Genomic DNA, 17,961 nt, shown 5'->3' on the forward strand with positions numbered 1-17,961 from the left:
GGGTTCGTATAGCGCATTCCAGGAATTTCCCCTCCAGAATTGAAAGGGGAAGACTTGTAGGAGTCAACAAGTATCCAAGATCTCACGGCGAAGTGAAACCTTGGGTTCTTGGTGGCGTGGATACCTTGTGGAATCCCTGTCGGCTCGTTTGTCTTTGACGAACGGCACTTCACCGATCTAGTGGTCTTGAAGTTGTGCCGAGCGTACGTCCACTTCAGGATGCACTCTCAACGACAGAATGGCAGAGTGTAGTCTGGATTTCACACCCAGAGTATCGGAAATTCAGGATGTACCTTTACCCAGGATGCACCCCAAACACCAATAGCCGACAAATACAGAGTTATATACAATACAAATAGCCGTCATTTATTCTTATCGACCCTTGGACGGTGGGTCACTCGCTAGGCTCACTCGAGTCTTACAATTCAGACACCTAGTCAGTCTGAACACTCGTATAACGCGCGCAACCACTCTCAATTAAGAGATAAACTATCAATTACTATACACACAGCAGTTAAACAATCAATTCGGGGGACAACTGCTAGTCAGTCACCTCGAATAGCAAGGGAATATGAAATGGGCAAACACCAGCACGCTAGCGACCCAACTAGAACATGAAATAGGTGGGTCAACCCAGGGTGCCGGAGCGCCTCTGGTCACCACCTAACTGGACTTGATGTTATGAGGTGGAGATGCCACGGACGACCCGTCCTTAATGGTCGCAGCGCCCCTTGTTGTATCGCGGTCGTAGTCTCGGGTCCTCCGGATTTCCGTCGGCAGGCTTGGCCGAATTCACTTGCGCGGTACGGGGTAAAACAAACTCTGTTGTTGGCTGTAAGCCTTAAACTATCAATTCTTTCTAGATCTCGGCTCTGGGTGATTTATCTTGATTTCACTATGGCTTGGGTCGAATTGTCTTCGCTTCAGTATGGTCTGGGTACATTGTCTTCGTAGCTTCAAAAGTGTCGACTCGACAGTTCTGTTGGGTTCGTTGGCGGTAGTTCAATTGCGTTTCACTTGATGACGTACCACTGTCTTCGAAGTCAAATAGTCAGTGGTCAACCGTCAAGATTCTGGTATTCTGGAGTCAGGATTTTGGAGTCAGGATTCAGGATTCAGGGTGTACTTGACATCCAGACTCTTTGGGCTTCCAGCGCACGACTTGGGTGTTGGTAGTGGATGATCTTGGTTCAGTATCTTTAGTAGTCACTCTGACCACAGCAAGATGAGGTACAATATGAGATACGTTCTCAACTGCACTTTCCGCCAGGTTTTAGGCACTCATCGTAAGGGAAAGTCCGGGGGCTGGACATAATGCGGGTTTACAATGTGGATTTGTACACATCCAGGATACGCACTTCCAGCCAGTTGGGCCCATCTGTGGTTAGGTGTAACATCTTTCCATAAATAAGTCGCACTCCATACGTCACCCGTGTCGCACGGGTACAGCCGAGTCACATTCTCCATTTCATCCAATAGTATCCGTACTCGAAATTTTAGACCAGAATCGCGACGGCGGTGCGTCACAGAAAACCAGGAACACTTCGTGTCAAAATACTCTCGAGGCTGCAATTGCGCTCGCAATGCAAGAAGAGTTTAGCCTGCGGCAGGTTAAACGGCACGTGAACGCCCCGCGGCTGATGCCACGACCGGTGGTGAGGCCGTCGGGAGGTCCCGAACCAATGGACCTCTCGAGTGCGACCGCTGCTGGTTCTCAGCAGCGTCGTGGATCAACGAATGTGCGTTGTTTCCGCTGCGGACACATCGGTCACTACGCCTGCGAGTGCACAGCACCTGTGCACGCGGCGAAGAGCCATCGTGGCGATACTGGGTATCGTCACGGGCAATACAAAAACTAGAGCGACTAGTAGGGCGCGGGGCGCCCTGCTGGTGATACGGTCGAGCGTGTCGACATTGGACACGCTGCAATGAAGATCGCTGCCCCCAGTGAGAGTCACTATCACTGCAAGAAGCAAGATGATAAGCCGAACCTTGTCATCCTGAAGGTAAGCTCGAAGAGAGAGAAGTCTCTTCGTGCTCTAGTGGACTGTGGAGCGTCGAACAACTTTGTTCGACTGCAGAGCCTTCCAAGGCTTGACTTCGAGGAGGTGAAACACCTCGAAGTCTATTGGAAGTGAGGCTAGCAACGGGTGTCGTTGTTAGAACCGAGAAGCGTATCGTACGCGTCCGCTTATCATATCAAGAGAAGGAGTTCGTCGACGAGCTTATCGTCCTCGAACTGGACGATAAGTTCGATATCATCCGGTGATCGACTGGACGAAGCGCACGATCGTGCACTTCGGGAGCAGCAGCAGCGCGACAGAGAGCGATGGCCCTGTCGGCGCAGCACATGCACCACGTGGTGCATACGGCTCTCCACTAGAGACAGCGCGGAATGCGGCTGTCTCCGATCACCCCAAGCGAACGTCAACGACTGCGAGAGTCGTTGGAAGGAAATGTAAATCGAATCAGCAGGGCCTGATTCGATCGGATTCGAGAGGGTCTTGAAGCGTCCGGAGCGACGCGGTCGTGTCGACACACAATTTGTCGAAAGACACTCCGCCGTTAGGCGTAGTGGTAAAGAAGGTGCGTCGGCTCTGGGAGCCGACGCTGCAAGTAGTACGGACAGTTGCAAACGTCCCGCACCGGAAATGCTTGCGAGCTCGCGTGCAGCCGGGCTGCACGACGAAGCGGTGCGCGATCAAGCCAGGCTTGAACGCGTACGCCCGAGGCTAAAACCCGTCGGCGAATACAAGGAACAACTGTCCACGGACGGGCCTGGACAAGAAGAAACTGGCGGAGCCGGGCTCCACACGAGAAGTGAACGGCGCAAGCAATCAAAGCTGCGCAAGTCTCGGTCAGGGACCGAAACGCTACAAGCAGTGTCTGCCGGGCAGACACAGGAGTTGGAGACGACCGTCGAGACACTGAGGGTCTTGACGCGTACGAGTATTGGTCTCCAATACAAGAAGATGAGACTGGAGAATCCTCCGACGTCAGCGTCGGAGTTGATGTCGCTCCCAGTCACGAGCTGGAAGCGTTTCGCTTGCGACCTGCACTATGGACGCATCGAGCAGATCTGCATCCTCTCGGACGTCGAGAGGGTAGCGTGTGAAGTGGAAGAGCTGAATCATCTCATCTCTGAGGGCGCGGACGCCCTCAGCGCGAAGTCGAAGAAGGAACGCTTCGACGAGCAAGGCTGGGACTCGCTCAAGACGAGCCCCTTTTACAAGGTCTTGCGTGAGTACAAGGATGTACTCCCGGACGACATTCCTGCGGAGTTACCGCAGGACAAGGGTGTTCAGCACGAGATTGATCTCGTGCCGGGAACGAAGTATTGCGTCACGCAGCAGTGGCCACTGTCGCGTGAGCAAGTCAAGGCAATCGACGACTTCTTTGAAAGTCGTCGCAAAGCAGGACAAGTGCGGGAATCGAAGTCCCCGAACAGCTCGCCTACGTTCTGTGTCAAGAAGCCACAGGGCGGGTGGCGCAGACGCCGATACCTCGAAAAGATGTGATCATCGATTCGATGACCTCGAGTACTATCTTCAGTACTCTTGATCTGAGAGACGGGTTCTATCAGATGCTCATGCGTGAGAGCGATATCCCTCTCACAGCGGTAAGCACTCCGAGCGGCATGCTCTGGGAGTGGCTCGTGATGCCGCAGGGGCTGAAGAACGCCCCAGCGACGTTCAACAGGTGCGTCACGCACTTGTTGCGCTCGGTGCGCGACTTCGCACCGAGCTATTTAGACGATGTGTTCATTCACAGCCGGGCTGTGAATTGGAGGTCGGATGTGGAGATGCATACAGAGCATCTCCGCAAGCTGCTTGAGCTCATGCGAAAGCACAAGCTCTATGCAAACCTGAAGAAGTGTATCTTCGGGGCGACCGAGATACCCGTACTTGGGTGTCTCGTGGGGAAGAACGGCGTACGCCCTGACCCAGGAAAGGTCAGAGTGATCAATGAATGGCCTACGCCTTCAAATGTAAAGGAACTGCGGCAGTTCCTTGGACTCGCCACGTACTTGTGCAAGTACGTGAGCAACTACGCGGACAAGATTCGCCCGCTGTCGCAGCTCTTAAAGAAAGAGGCTGCATGGGAATGGACTGCTGATTGTCAGCAGGCCTTCGAAGCAGTCAAGCAGGGCTTGACTGAGGCGCCGATCTTGGCGGTGGCCGACCAAGATCGCCCATTCCACGTTGTGTGTGATGCATCCGATTTCGCGATCGGATGCGCACTGATGCAACTCGATCACGAAGGTCGTGATCGCGTGGTTTACTACCAATCGCGTCAGCTGAAGCCAGCTGAGCGCAATTACCCGGTACATGACAAGGAACTCCTTGCCATGAAGTATGCACTCGCAAAGTTTCGAGTGTATCTACTTGGGAGTAGACCATTCGTGGTCTACACCGACCACGCATCGTTGCGTACGGCGATCAAGTCGCCGCGCATATCCCAAAGAATGGCACGGTGGCTGCCATTTTTTGCGGAATACAACTTCCAGGTTGAGTACAAACCTGGAAGGTTGAATGTCGTGGCCGACGCGCTTTCGCGTCGACCAGATTATGCGGTGCAAGAGGCCGACGACTACACCCTCGTCGTCCTTGTTGGACGACGTGAAGGCCGCATACGCACATGATGCGGATGCGAAGCAGTTGTTGGAGTACCTCTCCACACCTTCTGACAAGTCTCGTCAGAAGCTGGCCAAACACCTTCGTGCTCGTGTACACCGTTATCGTGTACACAATGGTCTGCTGCTTTACAGCGCAGTCGACGACAACGCAGATCGCATTGTCGTGCCGGATGATCATGAGCTGAAGCTCAAGATCACGTACGAGTACCACGATGCCCCGACATCGGGACATCCTGGCCGCGAGAAGACATACTTGCTTCTCACGCGTGACTTCTACTGGAGTCACCAGTACAAATGGGTACGCAAGTACGTTCGTGCTCGCGAGGTATGTCAGCGCGTGAAGCCTGCGCCCAACTCGCAGGCTCCGCTTCAATCACTACCGACTCCGTCGGAGTGCTGGCAGTCCATTTCAATGGACTTTGTTTTTGGTCTTCCGCAAGACAACAAGCGGAGGACTGGTATTGTGGTCTTTGTTGACCGCTTCAGCAAGATGGTGCATCTTGCTGCAGTACCAGCCGAGGTGACAGCCAAACAGACGGCATGTCTGTTTGTTGACCTGGTGTTTAGACACCACGGTATGCCCATCGACATCGCGTCGGATCGGGATCCGCGCTTTACAGCGCAATTCTCACAAGATGTGTAAACACTTCTTGGGACGCAGTTGTCCATGTCGACTGCGGATCACCCTCATACCGACGGACAAACCGAACGTGTCAACCGCGTGTTGGTTGATACCATGAAGAGCTAAGCGCACTCGTTCCATCAATGGAGCGACTGCTTGCCGATGGTGGAGTTCACGATCACAGAAGCATGCGGCTAGCGCGTGCTGTGTTGTCATTATCTGATTGGTTGAAACTGTGAACATTACAGCCAATCAGAAGTTGAACTGTATTTGGGTGGCTTACATGAGGCCGGAACCCCTGGTCTCGAACCTAATAGAAATCAGAGTTACTTATGGGACATATGGCCGAGGAAATCCTAGAATCCCTGCAAGGTCGCATCATTATTTCGTCTCCCTCCACTAGTATCTTATCACATAGTTTGTCTGCCTTCTCCAATTCCGTGCCGATTTACTGTTTCATGAACCTAACCCATTTCAATAATTTCAACAACCAAAACCACTACCAATCCAACTCTAGTTTATATGATGTGCGAGCGTACAGTGAATACCATTCAAAGTATAGACCTTACGTACGAGTAAATGTCTTAAATACGTACAACTACCTTAAGTGCGATTATGGCGAATAAGTACGATATTATAGTTATAGTAATATATAGTAATATCGAATGTACTAGTATATGTTTAGGTTCATAATACGCGTCACAACAACTAATAATTATTAGTTGTTGTGGCCCACCATAATATACATACGATCCGTGATCGCTTTCAAAGCATTGGGAGCCAGCATTTTATTACTGAATGGAGGCATTACAATCAAGAGTGTATTAAATAGTAGGTATTAATACATTCTATTTTGGCGGTGGTCACTTAGGTTCATTTCTAAAATCTTAACACAACGCTTATATAGCGTAGTGCCAACAAGTGCCAACCGCTTTGGTGCAAACAGTATCTCCTCATTTAACAGCGCCGCTATCGAATGTATGTGACTAACTTTTTGTTAGGGTCGAAGCAATGGAGTACTGCGTGTGATGGCTAGTTAGAACAAAAACAGTAAATTTCAATAGCTAAACACCTTTGATTAATAATACAGTATTCCAGCTTTCTCCTTTGACGAGAGCGTAGATGCATGTTTGACTTGACTTTGTATAGCGTCAGTCCTTGGAAACAGCTTCCGTATCCGTCTGTGGAGTGTCAGGATATCACGACCTATCAATAGTAGATCGTCTGTATCACTAATCATTTTCGTTTACCCGCAATAGTGATGTACTAGTAGTGATGTTGTTTTTTACCTACAATGACATCACTTAGTGTGTAGTAACCAGGGTTTGATAGTAGTGGGGTTTTCTTGAGTTTAGTATTAGTACTAATACTAGTTTGGGCTCAGTATTTATGTTTTGATAATATGACCCTGTAGAACGGCCGGTGTTCTTTTGCGTGAGACTACTCCATGATTTTGCTCGTGATGGACACGGCTGAAAGACGAGTCTGGGCTCCGAAGGTAGCTCATAGCCGCTGTTTTAATCCAGGAGAAGAGAACGCTGGAGAACATTCTTGCTCGTGCCCTGTCGTAGGGGGTTTGAGTGTCTATAGGGGTTTCTCTGAAATTAGCAGAGAAGTTAGTACTAATATTTCAAATTCCAGACGACTAAGCCTGTTCTCACTACTAAGTCGCTGACTTGGAAGAAAACGCTGAGTCATAGTATCAGTATAAGTCATATTAGTAATAACGGCTACTAATTGGCACACTACTATCAAACCCTAGTAGTAGCATTCACAAGCGTGACCGGTTACTCTCACGACTCGTGATGCTTAAATGTCAAGAGATAAATTACCCATTTACATTCTCTCCCACGGCAGGTACACTAGCAGAATCCTGCAGTTTTATCATTAAAACAACCGCGCACAGGTCCAACACCCTAAATTGATTCACGTTCAGTCACCAGCTTAGTTAAAACCTTGGACATGCACGAAGTACTACAATACCACAGTACAACATTTTCGATCGCAAAACGTCAAATGATATTTTTCAACCTCACCCTATGCCCTTACTTGCTGATGAGAGTCTTGGCGTTAGCGCTGAGGTAGTTCTGATAGTACTTTAAGATACGACGGTACGACGGGTGTGACCTCACCTGCAACTTGTCGTAAATGGCGCTGTCGGTATACTTCCTCCTGATCCAGTTGTTGAATTTCTGGTTACGATAGTCTTGTTCATTCATCATTCGATCGAACTTGTTCGCGTTGAAACCTCTTTCTTCGTCCACCGCCTTGTTCGGTTTGTGGATTCGCAGAAACCGCTTGGTATCCTCGCTGCTCTCGATGGCGTCAACAAAGTGAACTTGGTCTAAAGATGCCACAGTCGACACTTCAGATTGCTCGGCACTCGTGACCAAAGCGACTACTTCGCCGATTGACAGAATGATAGCCGCACTAGTCACGAAAAGGAGGTAGGATGCACGCATTGACCTTCTTGGCGCTTCGGAAATTGCGGGCTTGAGGTCTGGGCGGCGAGTTGCGGAATGAGAGCTGCAAAAGGACTGATTCAGCGTTACTGGCTGGGACTGAGAGGGCATCGCTGAGCAGAACACACATCATTGAACAGTGCAGAACGAAGTGTTGGTGACACATCTCTGGGCAAATCTTACAAACGCACTACTGCGGTCAGTGAAGCATACTCTACTATAATATACTGTGTAATACACGTGTTAGTATTACGGACATGCAAATCTGGAGCAATTCCCGTGTACAGAAACTCTCTATTATAATGAGTATATGTACATGTATACTTGGATTACGGGACATACAAATCTGGAGTAAATCCCGTGTATGTTAAGGTACGGCACTTCCCAAAACAGACGAGTACAGTACTACTACTTTGGGAAAGACGTATTTCCACTATACCGAGGAAGTAGGACATATCTCAATTAGTGTTGGTCAAAATTTTACCGAGTTATTATCAATTTACCGCTACTACCTTTTCAATACTTACTATTAATACATGTAGTACCAGTTAATACCGTAAAATCCGGTCACAAAAGGACACAGGGGTTACAAGGTCAAACAGACGTGATTTGACATTTGTAAACAAAAATGTATTTTACGATCATAAAAACTAAAATTATTATCACATTTTGAGTATTTTTATACAGCTACTGAGCCAATTAAAACTGGTAATAATACACGTATTGTACATTTCCGCTTTTTTGTCCGCCTGATTGTAATCGGACCTGTGGTCTCTGTGTGGTTTCTTCGAACAACACGCAAAAAAAAACTCTTCGGGTATTCACAGTGAGCAGAAAGCATAAGCAATCGACTCACTTTCACGAAAGCCATCGGGAGAGGGCAAGCATCACGATGTATTCACTGATTGCCAACGCCCGCCGATTATGCGAGCGAGCAATGTGAGCTCTGCAACTAGTCTACCCCCCCTCCGACCGCAGCAAAAGAGTGGCAGACCCACGGCTGTATGTCCGCAGGCGAGAGCCTGTCCTCCCCCCATCCCCGAGAGTATAACAGTAGTAAGCCAATTACTATATGCTAGTACTACTAGTGTAGTACTAAGACTGGAGTATTAGTATAAAGCGTACCGTTCCGAGCATTCTAATTGCTAGACGCTAGTACTACTCTAAGTTTCAGGCATTTTGGTACAGCCTAGCCATTTTGGTACAGCCTAGCCATTTCATGTCGAGTTGTTGGACCAAGCGTGACGAATTAAGAAATTCGCTAATCACAAGTGTTTCTACAATGACTCAAGACGAATTGGCCCTTTCGATAGCGAGATGCATTTTTATTCAAAGCGATATTTGTTCGATAAATAGAGGGTTCACAATACGTGAACGTACAATAATATATCTTATTACTAAGTCAGAGGATATTCTTCCCGGATAGCAGTTTAGTAGTACTAATAAGTGTTGTTGTCTGTAATTTGTCCATCTTGATTCTCCTACTGATGGCATCAAGTGGGCCTCGTGGGGTACATTTAGTAGTCTTAGTAATAACGCCGAATTCGCAGTTGAGTTGAACTAAGACTAATTTTATTTAGAGACCAGGCAGATATTAGTATCACTAGTAAACCAAAAAATCCCTCACTTCTATAATATCTAACCTAGTCTGAAATACACCGGTATCGAAATTTGTGCGCAAAAGTAAATACAGAGCTGTTCCATGCGAAGTCGCGGCTTGACAGGTACCGGTATCAAATTTACACCATGCTACCAGTCGTTGGATCGCTTGGTCTCATGTATCATTTACATGTTCGTACAGGTTAATCTGTAATTGAGTTTAAGGTATGAATCAAGCATGCTATTTTTTCACGAAACTACTACGTAGTAATAAAGAATTAATTGCGCTGGCCGAGGTGGTCGCCCGCCACGGTCTCATCCGTGTTCTCAGCAATGACCTTGAGAGCCATAATGTCGTCGTTTACGTTGCAAATGGTCGACAGTCGGTCAGCAAAGAAATCCATGGCGACGTAGAGCGCCCACGTGGACGGCAACGCACTAACGCCAAAGACGGTCTTGTACATGGTGGACATGAGCACCATGCCGCCGTTGGGCACGGGTGGGGTGCCAGCACACGCCACGATAGTGAGGAAAAAGATGGCCACAAGACGCAGAAACGTTATCTCGTCGCCATTGCCCGATGACTCGGCCAGGAAGATAATACCGATGGGGTAGTACCATCCAGAACCCGACATGTTCGTCACGACACCGATAGAGACGACAAACGTGGCGATGGACTGAGAGCACACGCGAGCCTTCTGGACACAGCCGAGAGTAACAGGAGCAGTAGCCAGCGATGACGAAGAGCCGAAAGCGAAGATATAGGACCGGATCATGTGGTGCATGTGTGCGTACGGGTTGCAGCGAGCGAGCAGGAAGATCACGAACGGGTACACGACCAAGATTTGGAGCGCCGTGGCTGAGATGCAGGCCACCAGGAACATGTAGACCTTCGGCAGCTCACTAACAGCGGCCTGGTTAGAAGCAAAAGCGCCAGAAATGGTGGAGACGACCGCGACAGGAGTGATCCAGATCACCCACTCCATGGCCAAAAAGAAGGTGTTGCGCAGCTGCAGCAACACGAGGTAGAGATAATTGACGCGACGGGTCTTGGAGAAGTAACTTCGGCCAGCAATCGATCCCAAAACCATGGCGAAGGTGATGATCGCCAACAGGTCGCCGTCTGCCAATGACGCGAAGATGTTGTCCGGTACCACGGACTGCAGCGTTGAGATCAGCTGCGTGCTCAGTGTCAAATCGGTGATCACAGCGTCGCTGTTCGTCTCAAATACCTTGTTTACGTCGTCAAGCACAAAGGCGGTCTCCACAACTAGATCTGTCGCGTTGGAGGAGCAGGTCACGCTGCTGTTACTCAGCATTTCCAGCATTAAACCGTTCGGACACGTCAAGCCCACAGCATTGGCATCAGGACTCGCGTAGTTGTTTTCCAGTCGGAAAAGAGGGCGGAATGCAAAAGCCACGCTGATCCCCAGCAGCGTCGAGACCACCCAGCCCGTGGCAAAAATCTTCAACGTCTGCAGCCCCACGATCGAGACTTTTCCTACAAACACAATGTCGCCCACAGCTACTGCCACAGAGCAGAACACGTAAGGCACGACCAGCGAGCTCACCGCTCTCAGGAACAGGTCACCTGGTAGCGAGATCCACTGGGCCGCAATGTCGGACACGCCGACCTGTGCGAACACAATACCGAGAGCGAGTCCCACCACGGCGCCAATGATCATGTACCGCACTGACAGCTTCAAGTTGCTGCCGTTGCCTCGGAAGCCTTTGGTCGGGTCCGGTCGTTCGTCATGTTGAGGAGGGTCCGTGCTGGACACGAACGGCAGCGCCGTGGGTTCCACGTTGGCGTAGTCGGTCGGAGCCGACAGGGAGTCGTCGCTCTCTCGGTTAGGGGCATTGGCGTTCACGAAGTCGGCCACGGGGTTGGCTTTCTGGCGGTTGGTCGTGAAGTTGGTGCGGATGCCGTCGCCACCAAGTTCGCGCGTCTTCGGCGTGGCGGGGGTGTTCGAGGTGGTCTGCCGGCGACCAGTGGTGAAGTCAGTTCGTAGGTAGTTGGTCGTGGGCGGCGGCGGCGCCTGCGCTGGGATATGATGAGGAATGGGCAGCATCGGGGGCGTCGTGGGCACGAACAACCCGCTGCTGGTAGACCCGTCCCGAGGTCGTGACTGCTGCGTTTCGTCCGGCTCCGTCGGTTGGTGCTGGCCGTCACGCAGAATCCGCTGCTGCTCCTCGTCCAGTAGCATGATGGGCGCGGGCGGCCGCGCGCCGATGGCGTTAATGTACATGTCCACGGGCATGACTGCAGCAGGAAGGAGAAAGGCGACTGTCGAGACAAATGCAGTGGAGGAAGAGCTCCTAAGCAAGGTCTCTGGTATTTTGGGTCAGGTGCATACAGCCGGCTGGCGAACTCTATTCCTAGGGCTCAATGATAACGACTCGAGATTGGCACCTCTGCGGGGACGGCACATTGACTGAAGGGCAAAGAGAGTCGGTGCGCTCATGGCGAAGTTGACATGGGAGCTTGGACTGCATTGCACTCGGTCTTGCTGCAGTTCCTGAACCGTCATGCGTTTTTCAAACTGGGACTTGTGTGAGTTGTGATCGGATGACGATCATTTGACTTACACCCGCTCGGAGGTTTAAGTTCGGTACGAGCGACTTCCTTTTGACGATCGTTCGGTTGATGCAACTCGCTTTCAGCTCGACACATTGACCGCGTCGACGCACCGAAACACAAGAATCGGGTGCTGCTGGTTGGGTGCTTCCACCTTGAACGTAGAGAAAGCAAGTGCATTCGCCAGAGAGTCGCTCGAATACTTCGTCTTTCTGGTGGCTTGCGTTGTGCATCTCGCAGACCACGACAGGACTGTCAATCGACTGTACGGCCACTGGTGGCCGCAGCACCGTTCTCTTACGGTTTGTTTGACTCGATATTACACTCGACGTTGATGTTGAAGGCCTCGAACATTCGGGTGTCAGATGCCGCACTCGAAGGTGCAAGTAACATGCATCTGTGGAGCGTTTGGATGGATATTCAAGCCCCAGCTGCTTGGTGCGGTGGCAAAGCGCGTCGTGGCCCACAAACTTGTCGTTCTGCACCGAACCGCCGAATCTTTCGATGTGATTGAGAGCCTCAAGCTCCACATGACCCGAACTCAGGAGTACAGACCCAGTCAAACTGCAGCTCGCACGTTTCTTCCTTCAGATCCCAATCGCGTGTGCACTGTCACATTGCAATTCTTGCCCAACCAGTCAAGACACTCGACGATGGGCCTCAACCTCGTGAGCTCGCTGCAGGAGAAGACGCGGTGGGTGGCATCCAAATTGTCGCTCCGAAAGCTGCGGTCCAGGAAGCGATCACAGAAGGCAATGGAGGCCACCGAGCTCCGTCCAGTGGCACTCGCAGGCGCCAGCAAAGGCTTCACAGGTGCTTCGCAGCAGTGCAACCACTTTGCCCGGACACCTTCAGGAGCACAGCATGAGCAGTGGACAGACAGTTCGGGCGGCGGCTGCGTCGTGGACAGCAAGTGGAAGGTCTGTCGGATGTGCGAGCGCAAGTTCTCGCCTATGAGCCTGAGTCGGCAGTACGCGGACTGCTGCTCGCTCGACTGCAAGTCGGCCCTCATGTTCGGCCGCCACGTCGTGTAATCAGTCTCTCGTAGGCATCGGAACCTACGACTGTATTGACGTCGAAGTATTGATCTCGTTAACCTTATAAGAATAATGTGTTCGTCCAGATTTGAGCTCGCGTCAAATGCGTGAATCGATAATAAACAGAAGCGAAGTCTAGCAACTCAAACGCCAGCGAACGACTCATTCTCATAGCTCCGCCACAAAACGTCGGCGGCGGTGCTGCAGATGGTGGAGCCGCCGAGCAATGAGCAGAACTTTAGACGTCACCTACTTGTTCCATGAGATATGGCTTGTGAGGATAGTACTCGTCCAGCTCCTCCAGAACATGACCCACGTCGATGCCAGGAACGTGTGTGTATGGTGGTTTATCCAGGGCTCACGGACGGAGTGCGAGCTATCCTCTGGTTGCTTCACCGCCGCGCAGGATTTGGTGGAGATATAACACCGCAGACAAACAAACACATTACGACGGCATTCCCTTGACGACAGATATGAAAACGGCAGCCGCGCTGTTTGCAGTACGTCTTCCGTCTTGAGCCCTCTCACTTCGATTTCGGCGCCTGGAAACTCAAGCCAGAACTTAAGCCTTACGACTAGACTCGGAGAAATCCTCTAAAAGGTGTGAGGACCAGCAGGAACCATTGGATCTGTTCGACTGCAACCGTGCATTTCAACACACAGAAATGGCTACTCTATATCGATGGTCGTATTTCCATACGTCACTCTTCTCCCCTCCTGTCACTCTTCCGCAGCCCATTGTCGCTTTGGCTGTCCGTCACCATGGCCAAGTCGCTGAACCCGATGGAGGCGTATCGGCGCGAACAGAAGAAGAAGGAGCTCAAGAAGCACCGGGTGGAGCGGCAGAAGGACAAACAGTCAAAGCTGAGCTCTATGGACCCGACAGAACTTCGTGAGCAACTCAAGGCGCTCGAGCGGCAGGTGACCGGGAATCCGTCGGACGGCCCCACGCGCAAGCGCAAACAGGAGCTGGAGGAGACGCTGCGGGCGGTGGTGAAGCGGCAGAAGGAGGTGCGCCACGCTGTCTGAAAGCTGCGGGGGTTGGAGACGTAGCGACTGACGAGTTGTTGACTGTTGATGCAGATGCAGGACGAGGAGCTCAAGAAACAGAAGGAGGCGCCACCGCCACCGCCAATGGTGAGTTGTTTAATAAGTGCAGGAACATGGAGGTGATGGGTAGAGTGGTTGATGCTGTTGTTGTGTAGAGTGCCACGGAGCTGAAGGAGGCCAACAGGGACAAGTTCCAGAATCCAGAGGTAGAGTTGGTAGGCTTGGAAGGTGGAGGTGGAAACTGACTGTTGTTTCGTTGCGGGCTGCAGAACTCGATCTACTACCATCCAACGTTGAATCCGTTTGGTGCACCACCTCCTGGGATGCCGCAGAGGTATCGCGGAATGCCGCCTCCAGGTGTTGGGCCGCCGAGAGGAGGATACCAAGGACAGCAGAAGCATCGTGGACCACCGCCACCGCCGAGAGGACCGCCGCAATTCGGAGGAAGGGAGCCTCCTCCTGTGTCCATGCAGCAGCCGCGTGCGATGGCTAGACGGCCTGGTAAGCGGCCACCGTTGCCGCTGGGACCTCCACCTCCAGGCACGATCCAAGTGCCTCCGAGGCCGCCACTACCCAGTGGAGGGATCCCATTGCGGCCACCTCCGCCACCTCCTATGCACGCTCAAACGGCAGCAGGAGTGGTGCCACAACAGCCACGCGACATGGTGCCGCCGCCTCCACCTTATCCGACGACAGCCGCAGATGCAGAGGAGACGGAGGGTGATCAAGACGCGGAGGAGGACGGCGTCGTAGCTCCATACCCGACCACGGACGAGCCCAACGTCGCCGAAGAAGACCCAGCAATGAACGAAGAAGCTGCTGAACGCGCTGCTGAACTCCGCTCGCTCGTTCCCGTTGCCCTCCGCGTCCAGCGTCAAGCCCCAGCTCCGAGCTCCAGCGTTTTAGCACCTCCAGCTCCCGCTCCACGCCGTCCAGTTCCAGCGCCTCGACCTGCAGTACCGTCAATTGCCGTCGCTCCTCCACGGCCACCCACATCAGCACCTAACTCCACCAGCAATTCGGTGTCCAAAGAGCTCGACGCGTTCATGGAGGAGATGAAGGAGCTGCTGTAGTTGAAGCCGTAAAATGTAGCCATGTTTCTTCCATACAACCTCCAAGTGATTTTCGTGTCAGCCAATGCCTGAGGCCAACGAGGACGAGGCCACGGGCGCGCGCTTCGAGCGCCTAGCGCCCGAGTACCAGGCGGCGTTCGGCCGCTTCCTGCGCCGCTACTACAGCGCAGACATGCAGCAATTGCATCAGCGTCTGTGCGTGCCGACCGCGGCCTTGTGTGCGCAGCCAGAGCCGAGCCTCCTGGCCTTCAGCCAGCGCGTGTGCGCGCAGCGACTGCTGGACTTCAACGCGCAGCTCGGGACGCTGCTGTTCCGCCACCCGGAGCAGCTGCTGCCGCTATTCCACCAGGCGTTGGCCACAGAGGCCGTGGGGCTGCCGCTCGTCCCGCTCAAGGCGCGGCGTAAGCTCAAAGTGCGCGTGGAGAACCTGCCGCCTGTGCCGCCGCTGCGCAAAGCCGCCATCAGCGCAATCCGGTCGAACGACGTCAAGCAGCTGATTCAGATTGCAGGCACGGTGGTCCGCACGGGGATGGTGCGTTGGCTGTGGGTGGAGAGACGAGAGATTTTGAGACTGAATGGGGCGTTTGTGCTGTAGATCAAGATGCAGGAGACGGAGAGAGAGTACCAGTGCTGCAACACTCGGTGCGGACACCGGTTCCTGGTCAAGTCGGACCCCGAACAGGGAAACGTGCTGGAGCTCCCGGTGGGTAGAGGCTAAAGGTGCTGCTGTGGAGAGATTTCTGTGCTGATACAGTGGTGCGTTTTGGCTGTAGAAAGCCTGTCCGTCCGATAGCACGGGCGATACGAGCAGTGGAGGCAAGAAGCCGTGCAAGTCGACGCAGTTCATGCCCGTGGGGGGAGCGGACAGTAGCGTGGTGTCGGACCACCAAGTGATTAAGATCCAGGAGCAGGCGTCCAAGCTGGGCGTTGGGTCCATTCCGCGGTCCATTTTGGTGGTGCTGGAGGACGACCTCGTGGACTCGGTGAAGGCTGGAGATCAGGTGGTGGTGGTGGGAATCCTCATGCGCACCTGGAAGCCGTGTGTGAGAGGAGTGCGCTGTGACCTGGAGACGACAATTAAGGCAAATAGCATCCGCATCAAGAACGCGTCAACTTCGCAGGTGCTCGTCACTGAAGAGCTACGAGCCGAGTTCGCTCAGTTCTGGGCAAAGCACAAACGAAATCCAATGAGAGCACGCAACGAGATCGTCGCCAGCATTTGCCCGAAAGTCTACGGGTTATTTATCGTCAAGCTTGCGGTGGCGCTTACCGTCATCGGAGGCGTCTCGTACGTTGACGAGACGGGCATGAAGACGCGTGGCGAGCCCCACATGCTTCTCATTGGCGACCCAGGCACAGGAAAATCGCAGTTCCTTCGCTTCACTGCCGAGCTGAGCCCGCGTTCGGTGCTCACGACAGGAATCGGTACGACAAGCGCCGGACTGACCTGCACAGCCGTCAAGGATGGCGGCGAGTGGATGCTGGAGGCTGGTGCGTTGGTATTAGCTGACCGCGGTGTGTGCTGTATTGACGAATTCAGCAGCATCCGCAGTAATGACCGCACGTCGATTCATGAAGCCATGGAGCAGCAGACACTAAGTGTAGCGAAGGCTGGGTTGGTGTGCAAGTTGAACGCGCGTACCACCATTTTTGCCGTGACGAACCCCAAGGGCCGGTATGACCCGACAACCGACGTGTCTGTGAACACCAGCATCGCCAGCCCGCTGCTGAGTCGTTTTGACCTGATCCTCGTGCTGCTGGACCGCATGAACTCGCGCTGGGACCAAGTTGTCTCCTCCTTCATCCTCAAGCAGTCCGTTGGCACGAATACGAGTCTCAAGGAAGAGGCCGAACGAGATGAAGACGAACCATCATTCGGTGGAGTGGGCTCTGACTGGCAGGATTCACGGACCTCAGCGTCAAAAGATGACTCGTTGCATTGGAGTATCCCGAAGCTGCAGGCTTACATTTGCCATGTGAAGGACAAGTACCAACCTCAACTGACTCGAGGTGCGATGTCAATTCTCCAGCGTTACTATCAGCGGCAACGCGCATCCGACAGTCGGAGTGCTGCTCGCACAACGATCCGCCTACTTGAGAGTCTCACGCGGATTGCGCAGGCCCACGCACGGTTAATGTGCCACTCAGAAGTGGAGATCATGGACGCAGTAGTTGCCGTCTTTGTCATGGAAGTGAGCAAGTCCACGGACAATTGTTCAGACATGCTAGAGGGAGGGGCGGAGTCCGTTTTGCACTCCAACTTCTCTGAGAACCCAGAAGAGGAGTACGCGCTGCAGGAGAAGCTCGTTCTCGACTACCTCATGCTGCAGGAGCTCAGCACGGCAAACAGCAGCCAGTCCCAGCCCAGTGGACCCCCTTCCCAGCGAAGACCTGCCCCTGTCAGCTATCCTGTGGCTGCCGATGAATATGACGAGGCCGACACTAACGGGGAGTTCGCTGGAGATCTCTACATTCCTGGGACACAAGAGCGGCAAGTACCCCCAGTCAAGCGACCATGGCCCGGAAGCCAGCCGCGCACAGGCGGAGAAGACGAAGACTACTCCCAACCTCAGCGTAGACAGCGCCGTGAGGATCCTCCGTCTCAGAGCGTGCCGTGGAGTCAGCGACGCAAATCTAGCTCATCTGCGCCACCCTCGCAGAACCAAGTAGATGATGCGGACCTTGACATCATGGACGACTATCGCCGAGGTCTGCAGAGCCAGCACGCAGAAGAACAACCCCGTGCTCCTCCACGCCCGCGCTTCAATTTTGGCCGCTGGAGTCAGCAGGCTGAGGCCAGTCACTCGATCATCAGCAAGTGGAAAAAATAAAGTTGCGAGCCACGACACGAGCGACTCTATAAGCGCGTGACCAAGAGAAGTCCGTCATCATCCATTACAGTAC

General features: G+C 52.8%; 5 protein-coding genes across 5 annotated transcripts; 3 read left to right on the top strand and 2 right to left on the bottom strand.

Annotated features, from left to right (window-relative positions):
• Nucleotides 1-7,303: 7,303 nt before the first annotated feature.
• Nucleotides 7,304-7,720, bottom strand: KRP23_4489 (uncharacterized protein; the record flags this gene model as incomplete). The annotated part of the gene is made up of 1 exon (XM_067889450.1): nt 7,304-7,720. The coding sequence occupies one exon, from the start codon at nt 7,718-7,720 to the stop codon at nt 7,304-7,306; it is 417 nt and encodes a 138-aa protein (XP_067748610.1).
• Nucleotides 7,721-9,597: 1,877 nt separating this feature from the next.
• Nucleotides 9,598-11,580, bottom strand: KRP23_4490 (Neutral amino acid transporter B(0); the record flags this gene model as incomplete). The annotated part of the gene is made up of 1 exon (XM_067889451.1): nt 9,598-11,580. The coding sequence occupies one exon, from the start codon at nt 11,578-11,580 to the stop codon at nt 9,598-9,600; it is 1,983 nt and encodes a 660-aa protein (XP_067748611.1).
• A 970-nt stretch (nt 11,581-12,550) lies between these two features.
• On the top strand, nt 12,551-12,931 carry KRP23_4491 (uncharacterized protein; the record flags this gene model as incomplete). The annotated part of the gene is made up of 1 exon (XM_067889452.1): nt 12,551-12,931. One exon carries the CDS (start codon nt 12,551-12,553, stop codon nt 12,929-12,931), a length of 381 nt encoding a protein of 126 aa, XP_067748612.1.
• Nucleotides 12,932-13,696: 765 nt separating this feature from the next.
• Nucleotides 13,697-15,057, top strand: KRP23_4492 (Protein EARLY FLOWERING 5; the record flags this gene model as incomplete). The annotated part of the gene is made up of 4 exons (XM_067889453.1): nt 13,697-13,945; nt 14,018-14,071; nt 14,140-14,190; nt 14,254-15,057. 4 exons carry the CDS (start codon nt 13,697-13,699, stop codon nt 15,055-15,057), a joined length of 1,158 nt encoding a protein of 385 aa, XP_067748613.1.
• Nucleotides 15,058-15,121: 64 nt separating this feature from the next.
• KRP23_4493 (DNA helicase MCM9) lies at nt 15,122-17,888 on the top strand (the record flags this gene model as incomplete). Its single annotated transcript, XM_067889454.1, has 3 exons — nt 15,122-15,589; nt 15,653-15,760; nt 15,831-17,888. The coding sequence occupies 3 exons, from the start codon at nt 15,122-15,124 to the stop codon at nt 17,886-17,888; spliced, it is 2,634 nt and encodes an 877-aa protein (XP_067748614.1).
• Between the last annotated feature and the right edge of the window lie 73 nt (nt 17,889-17,961).

Source organism: Phytophthora ramorum (assembly GCF_020800215.1).
Source record: "Phytophthora ramorum isolate Pr-102 chromosome Unknown Phyram_PR-102_s0003, whole genome shotgun sequence".
Classification (NCBI taxonomy): domain Eukaryota; phylum Oomycota; class Peronosporomycetes; order Peronosporales; family Peronosporaceae; genus Phytophthora; species Phytophthora ramorum.